This window comes from Rutidosis leptorrhynchoides, chromosome 1, assembly GCF_046630445.1.
Source record: "Rutidosis leptorrhynchoides isolate AG116_Rl617_1_P2 chromosome 1, CSIRO_AGI_Rlap_v1, whole genome shotgun sequence".
Classification (NCBI taxonomy): Eukaryota; Viridiplantae; Streptophyta; class Magnoliopsida; order Asterales; family Asteraceae; genus Rutidosis; species Rutidosis leptorrhynchoides.
The window spans coordinates 109,732,267-109,749,853 of NC_092333.1; the positions used below are offsets into that span (position 1 = coordinate 109,732,267).

At 31.0% G+C, this 17,587-nt stretch overlaps 1 protein-coding gene across 1 annotated transcript; it reads right to left on the reverse strand.

Moving 5' to 3' along the window:
• Positions 1 to 10,556: 10,556 nt before the first annotated feature.
• LOC139888195 (secreted RxLR effector protein 161-like) lies at positions 10,557 to 16,574 on the reverse strand. Its single transcript, XM_071871222.1, has 2 exons — positions 16,085 to 16,574; positions 10,557 to 10,651 (listed from the first exon to the last, which is right to left on the reverse strand). Exons 1-2 carry the CDS (start codon positions 16,572 to 16,574, stop codon positions 10,557 to 10,559), a joined length of 585 nt encoding a protein of 194 aa, XP_071727323.1.
• Positions 16,575 to 17,587: the final 1,013 nt, after the last annotated feature.

The window sequence follows — 17,587 nt, forward strand, 5'->3', positions numbered from 1 at the left end:
AACATGTATATTATGATCTCAAGGTATCTATATCGGGAATTGATATTTCCAGCAATATTTTCATAGATTCACTCAAAATTCCTAAGATACCCTTAAATGGTGTCTTAAACGAATTTTATGTTGGAATTATTTGAGGGGATTTCTGGAAGATAACATGAAATGATGGTGCATTATCAAAAGTGTGTTTGGATATATATATATATATATATATATATATATATATATATATATATATATATATATATATATATATATATATATATATATATATATATATCAAAAGTGAGTTAGGTTAAGATCTTATTTCTTAATATTCTTCTTCTTTTTTTTTTTTTTTTTTTTTTTTTGAAAAATTGCATATGCAGGTGGAAGATGTATAAGAATTACGTATGTGAGCATGAAGTTATGTCGCTTTAAGAAAACATTGGACTTAGCTGTTGATATGTTCATTAGAAGATTGGGGCACATGGCTTATAATAGTGTCAAGTTTCTGTTAAAGAAATGTAAGAAATTGATGTGCATATTATTTTACCGTATTCATATGGGCAGAAGGCTTCAATTCTTAGAACACTCTGATTTCCGAATGCTTGTAAATAACATACCAAGTGAAAGTTCAATTTCTAAAATATTGTCATTTATGCATTAGTTAGTCTGGTTGTTCGAGTTATATTGGGGGGGGGGGGGGGGTTTTAGTGTTATTTACATGAATAATCTAGTAATATTCACCAACGGGTTTGGATAGTGTATAGTACACGTTTCAATAGTGAAGACATGTTCAACACTGGGGGTGAGATGGGTTTTTTTTGCTGATGGGGTATCTTTCGTTGTGGCATGTGAAGTCTCCTGGCGGTTAGAGTTCTTTTATGTTCTTTTATTTTGGCGCTCCGGCGGCCTTAGTTATTTGTCGGGAATGGTTTAAGTGCTCCCCAGTTTAGGGTTTTAGATTCTAGCCTTGTTTTTTCTAGCTTGTTTTGTTAACAGTTTATCCACCATGTTGGTGGTAGTTGTTTGTTTGGTTTAATTTTGTTAAGTATGTTTTTTGCGATTTGTTTTGGGCCATATATCTGATTATTGATGATTCGGCTTTGTACTTTGTTAATCTTTGAATCCGTTATTTATTTAAGTGTTTTTTCAAGTAAATAAAATTAAAATTAAAATTAAAATTAAAATTAAAATTAAAAAAAGGTTTCAATTTAAAGTATGATAATGTGCAATTATTACTCAAGAGTACTCGACACTCTGGAGTGTTTTATTCTATGGGCTGTAAATGGAGTGCGAATATTTTGTGGGCTGAGATCTGCAAATTGTTGGCCAAGTTTTTCAAAGATAATATTATTACATTCAATGGATTAGTTTTCTAAATATAGATATCGTCAACTATCATTTTTCAATCGTAGTCGAACAATTTGACTACAATTCATTCGGTTCATTCGTACCCGGTGAAGAAAACAACGACCAAAATTGAACTTCTTAGCTTTTACATCATAATTACTTACCAAGACCAAATTTTGATGAGAAACTAAAGTTAATGTTATGATATAGCATCACTCATTTGCTTGACATTTTATCAGGCCATTCTGTCAATTTTATGGGCCGTGTTAGATAAACAAAATTAGATCCTTTATATACGAAATGTTTTATACTCCCGTAGGCCTTTTGTATTCCACATTGAATATGTTTTCTATATTTTTTAAATTTTTACTCCTTTAATTAACAAATTAACCTAGATATTTAATATTGGGCTAAAGTTTTTGGGCCCCTAAATATACTGGGCCTTGTGCGGCTGCACACTTTGCACGCCCCAATATCCAGCCTGCATTTTATACCGAGCTTGTTAGTTATTAACTTATTAACATGTTATAAGCTCGTTAATTATCTAAATTAATTTTAGACAAAATTAGAAAAATCGTCCATGTGTTCTTTTTCTTTAGTAGTTTTCGTCCCTCTATTATTAGAGTTGCAGTTTTCATCCTAATAAGTAAGGTTGCAAAATTCGCTATTCGGGGATTAATCGGTCAGGACTTTGGAAGGATTAATCGGTAATTCGAGGATTAATCGGATTGTACTGTATACATTTAAGTATTAAATTTTAAAAATTATATGTGTAACTATAGAAAAAAACTATAGAAATAAAGATAATTTTTAACATAATTGTTTAAAATTGTTCATTTTGCTTCAAAACTATAAAATTCTAGTTTAAAGTCATGTTAAAATATTAACCATATTTTACTTTGACTGACTTTGATTACCAAATTCGATTTTAATCCATTAATTGATGTTGACCGTTTAATTAAACGGATTATTGAAAATCGGAACGGATTGCTCCTAAAAATGATTAATCGGGGATTAATCGGCGAGTAATCGGGTTTTTTACAACACTGCTAATAAGCATTAAAACGTCCCAAATTGATCCTTACCACTAACGTCTGTTTAACGATCGCTAAGTTTACCACATGTGCTGATCACGTGCGTATCTTCTATCAAAATAAACGATTCATATTCCCTTCCTATAATGTCTGTGTAATCGTAACCAACTTTACACCTTCAAAACATTACGAACTGCTACTAGAGAAAAGGTAATCGTTTACTAATGGATGGCGATAATCAACGGAAAAAGAGGCCAGAACCGTGTGACTACTATCTTCTTCCAGATCTTTACTGTAAGTTAATAATTATTGTTGTTATGTTACTGCTTTAGGGTTTATGTTTATAAGGCTATACGTCTACAATTAATGTTACATGTTTTTTTGTTCATATTTCCATTACACCGGTTTACAAGGAGTTGTTTACTATCAATGTTAATCATGCCGGTCATTTCATATCAAAACCAATAAAACAGTATGTTGGTGGAGTTTGTAATCCGATTGATTTTTTTGCATCGTGACTCATTCTTTTTGAGACATCTTAACGCTATTTTAAAGGGTTTAGGTTATGATGGTGGAGTCATAACGTTAAGATAGCGTTAAGATCTCTCAAACTGAATGAGTCACGATGCAAAAAAATCAATCGGATTACAAACTCCACCAACATACTGTTTTATTGGTTTTGATATGAAATGACCGGCATGATTAACATTGATAGTAAACAACTCCTTGTAAACCGCTGTAATGGAAATATGAACAAAAAAACATGTAACATTAATTGTAGATGTATAGCCTTATAAACATAAACCCTAAAGCAGTAACATAATGTGACGACCCGGAAATTTCTGACCAAATTTAAACTTAATCTTTATATGATTTCGACACGATAAGCAAAGTCTGTAATGTTGAAGTCTCAAAAATTTTGAACTAATGTTATATATTCAGTTAACCTTTGACTATTGACCGACGATTCACGAACATCTATTTGTAAATATATATAAGTTGAAATATTAATTATTAAAATTAATTATAAATAACTTGCAATGTGTATTTAAAAACTGATTTATGTATATTAAATAAAGATATATACATATATATAATTTCAAGTTATTTAGTAAACGATAGTAACATTCGATTATTGATTCGATTGATATTTAGATAAGTTAACTAAAACGTTTAAGATGAACAAGTAAAACACTAATTTGCTACGTATTTTCGAATTGCTACAGTACCCGAAAAGCTACAGTGTTTTCGAAAATCACTATTTGCTACAGTAAAAATCATTTTGCTGCAGTAAAATACTATTTCAAAATGAAAATGTATGTATATTTTACAAATGTTATAAAATATAATATTAACTTAGATATAAAACGTTTTGATTTAAAAATAATATTATTATATATTAAGATGTTAATTTATAAACGCAAATGACCATAACACTCAAACATACAAGTTACATTACGAGTGAGATAGTTTTTCATTGATTTGAGTCTTGTTATTGATAAAGGTACAATACACGAAACATAAAATACTAGTTTTCTAAGCGTACGAAAATGCGTTCGAGAAATCGGAACCGGAACATAAGTCGAGTGACAACGTACGAGTCATTGGAACAAAAATTACAAATCAACTATGCACGAGAATATAATATGATATATAATTAATTAATATAAATTATATATATATATATATATATATATATATATATATATATATATATATATATATATATATATATATATATATATATATATATATATATATATATATATAATATATATATATATATATATATATATAATATATATAATATATAATTTATATTAATTAATTATATATCATATTTAAATAATATGTCGACGAACAAAGAGACAAAATCATTATGAGCTGGACACTAGGGCCATGCGATCGCATGGCCAATGCCCTTCGAAACCATGCGATCGCATGGAAGGGTTGGTGAGGCCAGGTCTATAAATGATCGAATTCTCGCACAGTTTTTCACACTCTATCTCTCTGATATATATTATACTCCGTAATATTTATTTAAATTATTATTATTTTTATTATTATTATTTTTATTATTATTATTAATATTATTATTATTATTATTATTATTATTATTATTATTATTATTATTATCATTATTATTATTATTATTATTATTAGTATTATACATAAAATACTACGACGAAGTCATGAGCGAGTTATTTCAAACGAGTTTTTCGAGCGGGATAGAGCTAAGGAAATTATGAGTTATAGTTATGGAAGTTATGGGTATGGTTCGGAGGTATTGCTCGTGAGTCAAACTAGTGTTTATCATCTCCATTGCGTCTACGTACTTTCCTGCAATATTTAATCTCAATATTGATACGTGAGCATTCATATCTCAACTTTTATATATTAATAGTGTATCCCTGACTAGTGCTCGTGTATATATGTTTATGCATGCTTGTATGCTTTAATTTTGTCGGTAGATAGTTTATGATGAATCACAAATTTGATACATATGCTACTGATATAAAGTATATGATATGATGTTGTTGGAAAGCTGGAGAAAAATTAATAACTTTTCATTTAGAAATCGCGTGATTTCGATGAACGAATTAAAAGTTATGGTCAACTGAATTATGTTTGACGTTAATTGAAATTGTGTTTGAAACTGCAAATTAATATTTAAACAACTTGTCTATGAGATTGATAAATTGGATTTTTAGATATTACTAATCGAGTAAATGAATTTCTATATAAGGCACGTCTCGTTTTGTTGAACAATTGTCAAAGTTGACTATCTTATCATGTTCTAAAGCTTTATAAACACTATAACCTGATTTTACAAGTATTGGAAAACTATGTGAAATAATAAAACATTTTTGATTGCCATGATAATTCAAATATAATATAACTCCTGAAATAAATAATATTTTGAGTTTGATAAACTATAAATTCGTTCAATTATCAAGACTTATACTATGTTAATATAATAAACATGTATAGATTTAAAGATTATATTGGGTCAGGTTAACTTTTGAGATGACTTTTGTTAACTTTTGCATGTCGGTCTCGAGCATTAGGATTGTGATACACTATAACCCGACCTAGCTTGTTAGACATTTATTGACCAACATATGTTCTCTAGGTTAAGATCTACGATTACTTTGCATTCCGAGTTTCAGTCACATTTCGGTGAATGAATTTATGTGCTGCTAAGGTGAGATTCATTTGCTCCCTTTTTAATTGCTTTTGAAATCTATGTTTTTGGGCTGAGAATACATGCACTTTATTTAAACGCAATGGACACAAGTACATACTAAATTCTACACCGAGTTTGAACCGAAAATCCCTTAGCTTTGGTAACTAGTAACTGCCAGTTATAAGAACTGGTAGGCGCGAGTAGTTGTATATGGATCCATAGGGCTTGACATCCCCGTCTGTTCCAGGTATAGAAACCCTAGCCTGAACTATAAAACAGACGTATGCTATTTGAGGTTAGTACATGTTAGTTTGCGTGTATTGTACATGTTGGTTGCATGTATGTTAAACCATGGGTACTTATTATATAGACGTTAAAGTTTAGTTACCAGGGTGCTCAATCTTGTAGAATATTTTGATAAACGTTTCTGGATGAAACAACTGAAATCTTGTGATCCACCTTTATATACAGATTATGTGCAACACTAAAACTATGAACTCACCAACCTTTGTGTTGACACTTTTAAGCATGTTTATTCTCAGGTTCCTAGAAGTCTTCCGCTGTTTGCTTATACGTTATACAAGATATGTGCCTGGAGTCATACATGTTTTATTCAAGAAAACTTTGCATTCACAAAATCATCACCATGTATCTTATTTGACTGTATTGTCAACGGATGTATTGTTAAAAACTATTATATACGGTGATTGTCTATACGTAGAAATCATCAGACGTCGAAAACCTTGGATTTATATATTCATTTATGGTGTGCCTTTTCAAAAGAATGCAATGTTTACAAAACGTATCATATAGAGGTAAAAACCTCACTATGAAATCAATGAATGATGTATTCGTCCAAGTGGATTTGGACAGGTCATCACACATAACAACAATAATTATTAACTTACAGTAAAGATCTGGAAGATAGTAGTCACACGGTTCTGGCATCTTTGTCCATTGATTATCGCCATCCATTAGTAAACGATTACCTTTTCTCTAGTAGCAGTTCGTAATGTTTTGAAGGTGTAAAGTTGGTTATGATTACACATACATTATAGGAAGGGAATATGAATCGTTTATTTTGATAGAAGATATGCACGTGATCAGCACATGTGGTAAACTTAGCGGACGTTAAACAGACGTTAGTGGTAAGGATCAATTTGGGACGTATTAATGCTTATTAGGATGAAAACAAGAGGAACGAAAACTACTAAAGAAAAAGAACACAGGGACGATTTTTCTAATTTTTGTCTTGAAAAAGTTAGATGAAAATCGAATAGTCACAGAGTTGGGAAAAGGAGCATATGCGAGAGGCTCAAAGCCTATTTAGCTCGGTATTCGTGAAATAAGTTACTCCATACACTCTGTCATAATTTTTATTTTTTAAATTACGCGTGTATATATATATATATATATATATATATATATATATATATATATATATATATATATATATATATATATATAGGGGCATGATCAATGGGGAAGTAACTAATCGGGGGAAGCGGGGGGAAGCAAAATTTTTTTTTTTCCGTTTTTTTTGGAATTTTTTTCCCGGCATCTAGATCACACGAAAATATGAACATTTAGAAGAGACACTTCGTGATGAATGTTATTATTTAGCCAGAAAAACGATCGACCAAAATAACATTCAAGATAATATTGTTCGTGAAGAATATGAACGTTTTTTTTCCATGTTTTGTTAAGTAAAATTTAGCCCGATTTAGAGTTTAGGGTTTAGGGTTTGGTGTTTTGGGTTTATTCCATAAACCTAAAACACCAAACCTTAAACCCTAAACCCTAAACCCTAAACTCTAAACCGTTCGTGTTAAAAACTCAATCTAAATCCTAAATCTAAACCCTAAATCTAAACCCTAAATCCTAAATTTCTAAACCCTAATATCTAAACCCTAATATCTAAACCCTAATATCTAAACCACAATAGCTAAAACCTCAACATACGCTCGAAAAACACGATAATTGTTATATATTACTTTTTCGAGCGTTTTCCCGTCAAAATAAAAACATTTATCAAAAAGTGTCTCTACTAAATGTTCATATTTTCATCCCATCTATAATGTTCATGAACAAAGTTTTTTCAAAAAACGAAGAAAAAAAAAGTTTTTGCTTCCCCCCGATTGGTTACTTCCCTCTTGATCCTACCAATATATATATATATATATATATATATATATATATATATATATATATATATATATATATATATATATATATATATATATATATATATATTATAAAAGCTCGTTAGGCTCGCGAGCTTATACGAGCTTGACATATGAAGCTCGAGCTTGAGCCCGTTTATTAAACGATCCCTGACTTAGGCTCGAACTCGAGCTCGAGCTCGTTTAGGATCGGCTCGAACCGAGTTTTTAACGAGCCGAGCTCGGGTAGCTCACGAGTAGCTCGGCTAATTTACAGCCCTAACTATGACTCGACACTGAAAGTTACCTATCGTGATTAGCAGGACAACTCGCATTATAACTACAGATACACACAAAACGTATTCACTCTGTCTTACGTATAATGAGAGGTCCAAAACAGAACTTCAAGGAGCTACCGTGCCTATAGCAGCTTCTTTCAAGTTGAAATGAGAATCTGTGTAATTATCATTTTTAGTAACGATAAATTGACCTAACTAGTCGGGCGACCTGACTTTGCGCCGGTTCTTCACCCTTAATTAACATTAATTACATAGCTAATTATCGATAAAGTAATTGTTTATCATTTTTTTGTTTTATTTTTCGTTTTGTCGAGGAAGGACCCAAAATAGTTATGTGATTGATTTGTAATAAACGTGAAAGTAATTAGTCATCATATTTTGTTTTAATTTTCGTCTTGTCGAGAGAAAAGACCCAAATGCTCAATCAATACGTACATCAACGATTGGTACAAACCATGGGCGGTTATATGTAGCGGCAAGGGGGTGCCCGCCCCCAGTAGATTTGCAATTTTCAGTGTAAAAATTACAAATTTTTTGACTTTGCCCCCAGTGAATTTTTTTTGGCCCCAAAACTTACATAAAACGTTCAAATATTGTCAAAAAACATTCAAATTTTGCCCAAAAACTTTAAATTTTGTCGAAAAAGCTCCATATATTACTCAAAAACCTCCATTTTTTGGCCAAAAAAATGCTACGTTTTAAAAAAAAAATCACCCCTGGTGAAAAAAATTATGCTTCCGCCACTGGTACAAACTATTAATAAAGTAGGAAAAACTATTTATATATATATATATATATATATATATATATATATATATATATATATATATATATATATATATATATATATATATAATAACAATAGAACAGTTATTAAAAAATGAGTTACGTGATTAATTTGTAATAAGGGAGAAAGTTAGACAATAGTAAAGTGACAAATTATGTAATTGATTTAATGATGATAATAATAATAATGAATAGTTATTAGATAGTAAAAAGTGTGTGGTGGATTTAAATGAATAAGAAGTTTTATGGTTAAATTATAAAATGTGAAAAGTTTGTGGTAAGTTTAGAAAACTAGAAAGGTTAGTATTTTAAAGGTTGTGGGTGATTTGTAAGAAAATGAAAACTTAGTGTAAATTTGTAAAGTTTTAAAAGTTAACTATTCACTTAGCTTTCTCTTTTTCTCTTTTAGATATATAGAGTAATAATGAATACTCAACTAAGTTATGTTGTAACAAGTGTTATTAACTAATCTTTTATCATCATTACAAGTTTACCACCAAATAACTGCACATGTCTTACGACACTAATGGTACGTCCTATAATTTGCACACATAAAATAGTTCTTAGAGAATGAAAAAGATGCACAAAAGCCATGAAAAGAAGGGGTAAAGACATTTTTTACGATAATACGTTCAACGTTTTCCGTCAAGAAATTTCAAACTAATAACAACACAGGCCGCCTCTAGTTTTGCGTAAGCCCTGCTGACGCTTCAAATACATAAGCCCTAAATATCTAAGTGCAAATCACGTGAGTAGCACACATGCCACATCAGCATAAAGTGAAAAAGTTGGTTACACATTTTTCGCATAAAGCAACCACTAACACACGACATGTGTACCTCTGAACAATCGGGAGACATCAGACGCCTATAAATTGAGCACATGGGGTATCACTTTTCAAACACTTGGAGTTGTGGCATAAAATATACTTTCTCTCTTACAAAGTATTTTCTCTTGAGGACTTAGCTAACAACGTTAGACGGACTAACTCACAGTTTGGTGCCGTACGATTGATTAAACAATCCCACGTTTTCCATACCGTGATCCGAGTCGGCACGAATGCTCTCCGGAGTGTAAACAGTCAATCGGCAATCTACCTCGCTAAGGAGTTTTTGATTTGTACTTACCTCAAAAATTGGTGCATGTGAGACTCAAATTTTTATCTTGAGGGTTTTTTTTTTTTTTTTTTTTTTTTTTTTGTAATTAGCATCAGGGCTGTCAAATTAAATTTAGGGGCATGTTTAATAATTAAAAATGGGCCATTTATATAATAAATTTTTTCATAAATAATAATAAGTTCAATAATATTAATAAAGTCATAACTAAGTTGTATAATAAAGAATCTATGTATATAATATTAGGCTAATTTTTTGAGCCTCTATAAATATTGTGTCATGTGCGGTCGCACGCCTTGCACTAGTGGCAGAGCTTGAACGTTGCGGTTGGAGGAGTCAAATTTTGTCTAATGTGCGATATGTCTTGTATCAAGAAAAAACACTAATTTTGATGAACAAAATTGCATATTTTATACACATTTTAAGTGACAATATCGATCATAATTGTACATCATATAAATTAACTTCTTAAATTTTAGTTTAAACTTGATTTCAAGGTAAAAATGCACAAGAAATATAAAAGAATGAAGTAGATTATTAATAAAAATAAAATTTGCTCACCTTCACCATTTTCATCATATCTTCTTCATACGGACACCGATTTAGTTGTTTTAAAGCCCAAACGTCCGTAACTCAAAGAGCTACCAAACACCATTACTTACTGAAACTTTTGAAAGGGCGATGACCACCTCCCGCCCTAATAAAGCTCCGCCCCTGGCTTGCACACCTGAATAATCTGCACTGAAGTTGACATAACAAATACTCTGTCATAAATAGTTTGGAAATTTTGATTATTTCTCAAATATATAAACATGGTCAAAATGAGGCTAGCTCAACTGTGCAAGTGTGCAACCCTATTGGCAGGTCAAACAAGGTCTTGGTCAACAAAATCTCAAACTCTCCTGCAACATGTTCTCGTTAATTATCGTGCCGTTTTACTCCGTAAAACATTTTAGTTGAATAGAATACGTGGATTATAATAAGGAGTATTATTTTTTGTATACCTATCAACTGGTTACTTTATGTATATCTATAGTTTCTATTATATTGCTAAAACGATGATTTTATTATTACACTAATTCCTTTATTAAGAAAAAATTAAAAAGAAAAAGAAAAAAATCTAAACATGGTGGGTGATGTCATTAATGTAAATAATTTTGAATTAAAATTAAATATTATTAATTGATTATTATTATTAAATCTTATTTATAATTATTTTAATTATTAAAATTAAATAATTTTAAATTATTTTATTTAATTATTTTGAATTGAATACGAGAAGGTATAAAAGTTAGGCAGAAGGAAACCAATTCTACATTTATATTTTAATTTACACTTTTAAAATAAAATGAGAATCAATATTATCTCTTATAGTTGGATGTGATTGTTTAATATGCATTTTAGATGTTTGATGAAATGTTCAGCTGACGAGTTTCTTAGTTGGACTATGTGCTCCACGGGTCATTAAACTAAATAATTTTAGCATTTACGTTCACTTAATACCTAAAACATATTATTAAACTGTTTCGTTTAAACAAACATATAGTTTCACGGGTCATTTCACTAGTATCTACTAATCTTGTTTAAGAACGAATTTAAGAACGAAACGAAAGGTAGTGTTCCTTCTGTCCTATTTTAAGTGAACACAAAATTTTGAAAGTTATATATACTCTACCAATAAAATTTATTTTCTTTTTTCTTTTAAACAACAGTACGGGATTACCCAGAAGATTTAACCAATCACGCGTTCACCTCCCACAATTGCATAACCCACCCTCAACTGATGCCCATAAAAAATCAGGCCCAATTCGAGAGCATGGGCGGTAAAAAACCCCTCTCACAATTGCATAACCCACCCTCACTGTCCCCGCAACGCGATGTGCGGAAGACACCTTTTAATAGAATTCAATGGTAAATGAGTAACCTTGTGTGCAATGTTGCACTCCACGAAGTCGAACTTCTGACCTCTCACTAAGAGAGGTAGGCAACTATCACATGAGCTACAACAAAAGGTTAATAAAATCTATTTTCTACCCACTATAATCAATTTAAACCTGTTCGATCGAATTTAACACGTACTTATAACTTCTAATATTTATAAACTAGATAACAAAGGTAGCTACAAGCTAGGAAAGAAATCATATTCGCATGAAATCGTGCATGAAACATATATCAACTCTATTCCTAACATGTATAGAAACAAAATGTGAGAATATCAGAAAATTATACAAATATGATGAATCTTCAATCCAGAATCATACACAATTGAATAAAATCAACCAAAGGTACAATCCTTAACAATATCACAACAATTAAGAACAGAAAACAAAATCTATATCAAGTAGATATAGAAGAAAACAAGAACACGAAATTTTTTAACTCTGAGATTGAGAGATTGAGAGAATAAAACTGCAGCAGTATAGATGAATGATGTGTGTATCTGGAAACCCTAGCAGATGAGAATATAATCGAACAATCAAGCTTGCAGGCCAAGCACATCTTCAACTTTCATAAAATGACATCCAACACCCTCTACTTTATCTTCTTAAAGAAATAATTAGCTTTAGTCCTTCTCTTAACAATCTCATTTCCAAAGAGTCCTAAATATAACTGCTGTTAAACAAATTAAGTTAGATAACAAACATAATACATGAATAAGATTGTTTTATCATAAATTTAACACCCTCCCTCAATCTTATTCATGTACACATTTTGAATACCATGTTTATTACAAAAATACATATGTTGAGCCTTGCCAAGAGCCTTAGTAAAAATATCTGCAATTTGTTTTGTTGTATCAATATACTCAATTTGAAGAAAACCAGATAAACATTTTTCTCTAACAATATGAACATCTGTAACGACCCGGCTTTTTCGACTTGCTTCTTTGCTTTGTGCTTTCACGAAACTGAGTATTTGTGCGTACTGAGTTAGCTTATGCTCTGAGATCTTTAATCATGATTAATTACTCTCGTTAATATCTTACCACGTGCTATTAAGTGTGTAATCACTTAACTTGATCCCCGAATGCTTTTACGACCGTTGGTGTCACTTATCGTTTTAAACGAGATACGTACTTGGTACACGTTAAACTTTTGTCGTAATTTGAATATTATGACTGCGTAAATTTGATTGTTATTTATTATAACAATTACTTGGCTTGAGGGCTTATTTAATTAAGCTTAGTGTTTACTAATGCTTACTAGTTACCTTAATGGACTTAACACCGTAATTGACTTTCCATGGCCCGACTTGTCTTTGTGACACATGCTTTTCACGAATAATATTTCAGATATTATTTACATTCATGATTAATTATTATTAATTATTTTTAATTAACTAATGTAATTAGTTAGTTACTTGGGCTTTATTTATTTATTTAATTGTTACATACTTGGACTTGGGCCTTTATTAATGGACATGGACTTGGAAGCCCACCCTACTTTCCTTAATGGACTACTAGTAAGCCCACTTTTATGTTAATGATACTTTAAGGTATAACATGGATTAATTAAGTTAATGAGGGGACAAATGTTGCAAGCATGCTTACACCTCTTTCCCATGCACTTTAACTTTTATCTATTTTGAGCTTACACCATCACCCAATACTTGAAAGTGAGCAAGTTGACTACCCCTTTGAGCACCTCCAAACCGTTGGCTTTTGAGGGGAGGAGGGAGTCTTTTTTTTTTTTTTTTTCATTTTTATTTGTTACTTATGTACTAGATTCTACTCATTTTTACACACACATACTTACACCATTTCTTTCTCTCATCTTTTTCTCTCTAAATTGTAAGTCTTAAATCTTTTTCTTTCTTCTTTTTCTCCTTTGAAAACCGAATTATAAACATCACCATTCTTCTTATTTAGTTACTTGATTGTTGTTTGTTGTTGTTAAAGATCAAGTTTTCTAACTTGTATCTTCATGTAATCTTGGTTACTTCCATCTTTTGTATGATGAAGAACCAAGAACAAGAATCTAAACTTGTTAGTTTATGGTTCTACACTTAAATGTTTTAAAGATCTAAAGCTCATAAGCCTTGAGAGCTTACTTGTGTTCATGTTTTGTAGACTTAAAGTTTACTTTCCTAAGATTCAAACTTTGATTTGAATCTTCTTAAATATGAAACAAACATGAACATAATACTTGTAACTTTAGTTATTTCTTTCTTTTGTAAGTACTTTAAATTTGTAATGTTGTTATCTTGGTCAAGTATTACTAGTTAAACTTGATCTCATACTTCTTGAAACTAAAGTTAAACTTTGTAAGTTCAAGAACATGGAAATATAACTTTCTAGTTATAACTTCATACATTTATGTTGGATCTAAGTTTCTATAGCTTATGGTCTTCTAATTTTGTTGTAAACAAGAGCTTATAAGCTTATATACATTTTACAAGATAGATATCTAAGTTTTATAACCTATGGTTTTATTTAAGTAAAGATCCAAGTTCTATAACTTGAGGTTTAACTTAAGAACACTAGATCTAGACTTTCTAGTCTAGCATCTTTAAGATCTAGCTAAGATCTAAGTTCTACAACTTAAGATCTTGTTTATTTAGTTTACTTTCAAGTTTATAGCTTAATATTATTATTAGAACTCTTGTATGTGTCGGATCTAAGATCTTGATGTAACTTTGGTTCATCAAACCTACTTACAACACTTAAATGAGTTGTGCTACTTATCTTAGACATACACTAGTGTTATGATGGTCAAACCTTGGTTAAGATGATGCAAACACATCAACGAGTTGTACACTTGAAGCTACAAGCATCAAGGATGAGAACCGTGATGAGCATCAAGCACCAAGAACCCACCAGAACACCTTTCTTACTGTTTTTGGGAACTGATCAGTAACCTGGGCTACTGGAAAAGTTAATTTCCAGATTTTTCGGTTCGATTAGATGACTTTTCATTTAAGACTCGTCTTAATCCAATTTACGGTTTAGGATTTATAGCCTTCCGAAAGTCACTACACCCTTTTAACGTTGTGCTGAAATTTCTGACCTACTCGCACTTAAACCGTTGCCACGGTCAAACGAAGACGATTTTGATTCTGGAAATTGGTTAGAAACTAGTGGACTCACATACGGAGCCATAGCCACTGATTTCGTGTCTTTTCGATTTAGATAGAGGTCATAGCAGCTGATCAAAGTCAGCTTTGTTTTGATCTCTATTCTTGATTGAAAACTTACTTTACCCTTTTTGACTTATGATGAATGATAATGATATTTAAGACCTAATTTACATACTTTTAAATCTTTGGGACGATTTACTGACTTAGTAACTTTTGACTTAGGTTGAGGACCCTTTGGACAAACTACTTGCTTACTTTCCCGAATCAACTTTACTACTTTTCACTGTGAGTTATAGCATCCCTTTTTACTTTAACTATTTTGGAAACTTAGAATACATGCGCATTTTACGTTTTACATACTAGGCACAAGTACTTAAACTTTATATATGTGTGGGTTATACAACGTCATAAACTTTCCCCTTCGCTCGGTAATGTTTAGTCATTGGTCTTTGAACTGGTGAACGCGAATCTTAGATATGGATCCATAGGGTTTGACATCCCCACTCGGGCTAGTAGCGCTAGCATTTAATGGGTGTTTAATACTTCGTAAACTTACGCACTAGCCAAGTGTACTTTCAGGGGGTGTTATTTACGTTAAGTTAGTTACCAAGTGCCCACGGATAAACATATACTTTATCATACTGATTTGAATTACTGATTTAAACTGCTGGTTGAAGCACTGAAATCTCGTGGCCTACATTACATTACTGATTATGAACAAACTATAGCTCACTAACATTCGTGTTGACTTTTTGAGCATGTATTTCTCAGGTGCTTAGACGTTGTTGCCTCCGCTGTTAGACTTGCTGTCTTGGTGTTACAGACTTGCTGTGTTAGACTTCTGCTACATACTTAGAGATGTCTCAATCATGAAACTTTTATTTTGCATTCGTAACTTACGTTATTTTCAAACAATAGTTTTGTAACGACCTTTGGGTCACATACTTATGTTAATACTTCAATTCATAGGAAGCACGTGATCTTTTGTAAAACATTATCTTTTCATGAATGTAAAACTGGTTTTCAAACAGCATATAGTGTTTGACCTTGTAATGATCCTGTTGTTGATGATCCGTACACGTTAATTTTGTACGGGGCGTCACAACATCAATCTCAAAATGTTTGGATCTCTCATGAAAAACAGGGTTAACAGTAAGTTGCAGAGCAGATTTATTATCACAATATAGTTTTATTGGAAGTAAATTATCAATTTTAAGATCTTTAAGCATCTTTACAATCCAAATTAACTCACAAGTAGTATAAGATAAGGCTCTATATTCAGACTCATTGGAAGACTTAGAAACTGTAGGTTGTTTCTTACTCTTCCAACTAATTAAGTTTCCACATAAATATATACAGTATCCAGATACAGATTTTCTACTTTCCAGACACTTACCCCAATCAGCATCAGAATATGCAACAAGAAAAAACAAACCTGGAGATTTTTTTATTTGCACACCTGAACCTGGACTACTTTTCAAGTATCTTAAAACTCTAGATGCAGCTTTAACATGAGAATGAAGAGGACAATGCATATATTGACTTAAGCATTGAACAGGATAAGAGACATCAGGTCTAGTCATAGTAAGATAAATCAATTTGCCAATCAACTTCTGATACAAAGTAATATCATCAATTTTTTTTATCATGATCAGTTTCATCAGGATTCAAAACAATATTAGTTTCTAAAGGAGTATTCATGGGTTTACAGTTTAGCATATCAAATTCATTTAGCAATTCAAGACAATATTTTCTTTGATTTAGACACAATCCTTCTTTAGTTTTAACAACTTCAATTCCAAGAAAATACTTCAAATCACCAAGATCTTTAATTTTAAATTTTGAATTTAAAAAATCTTTGACTTTGGTAATTTGAAGAACATTATTCCCTGTAATAATTATATCATCAACATAAACTAAAAGAATCAGAAAAATACCATCTTTACCATATGTATATAAAGAGTAATCATTCATGCTTTGTATAAACCCATAATCACACAGTAAAGAAGACAACTTTTCATTCCATTGCCTAGGAGCTTGTTTAAGACCATAAAGAGACTTAGTTAATTTACACACTTTAGATCCTATATCAGAATAATATCCTTCAGGCAAAGACATACATACCTCTTCAGATAAATCACCATACAAAAAGCATTATTGAAATCTAATTGAAATAAATTCCAGTTATTTTGAACAGCTAAAGTAAGGACACATCTAATAGTAACCATTTTCACAACAGGTGAAAAAGTTTCATCATAATCTATTCTTTCCCTTTGGCTATACCCTTTTGCAACTAATCTTGCCTTATACCTTTCAATTTCTCCATTAGATTTGTATTTAATTTTATATATCCATTTACTACCTATGGGTTTTCTTCCAGTAGGAAGATCACAAATAATCCATGTATTTTTTCTATTCAAAGCCTCCATTTCATCATTTATAGCATCTCTCCAACATTGTTGTTGAGATGCTTCAAAATTAGATAATGGTTCAGTAGATTTTTCAAGACTAGTCACAAAACATTTATCATTAGAAGACAAAGAATTATAGCACACATAATTACTAACAGGATATCTGACTTTAGAAATAACATCAT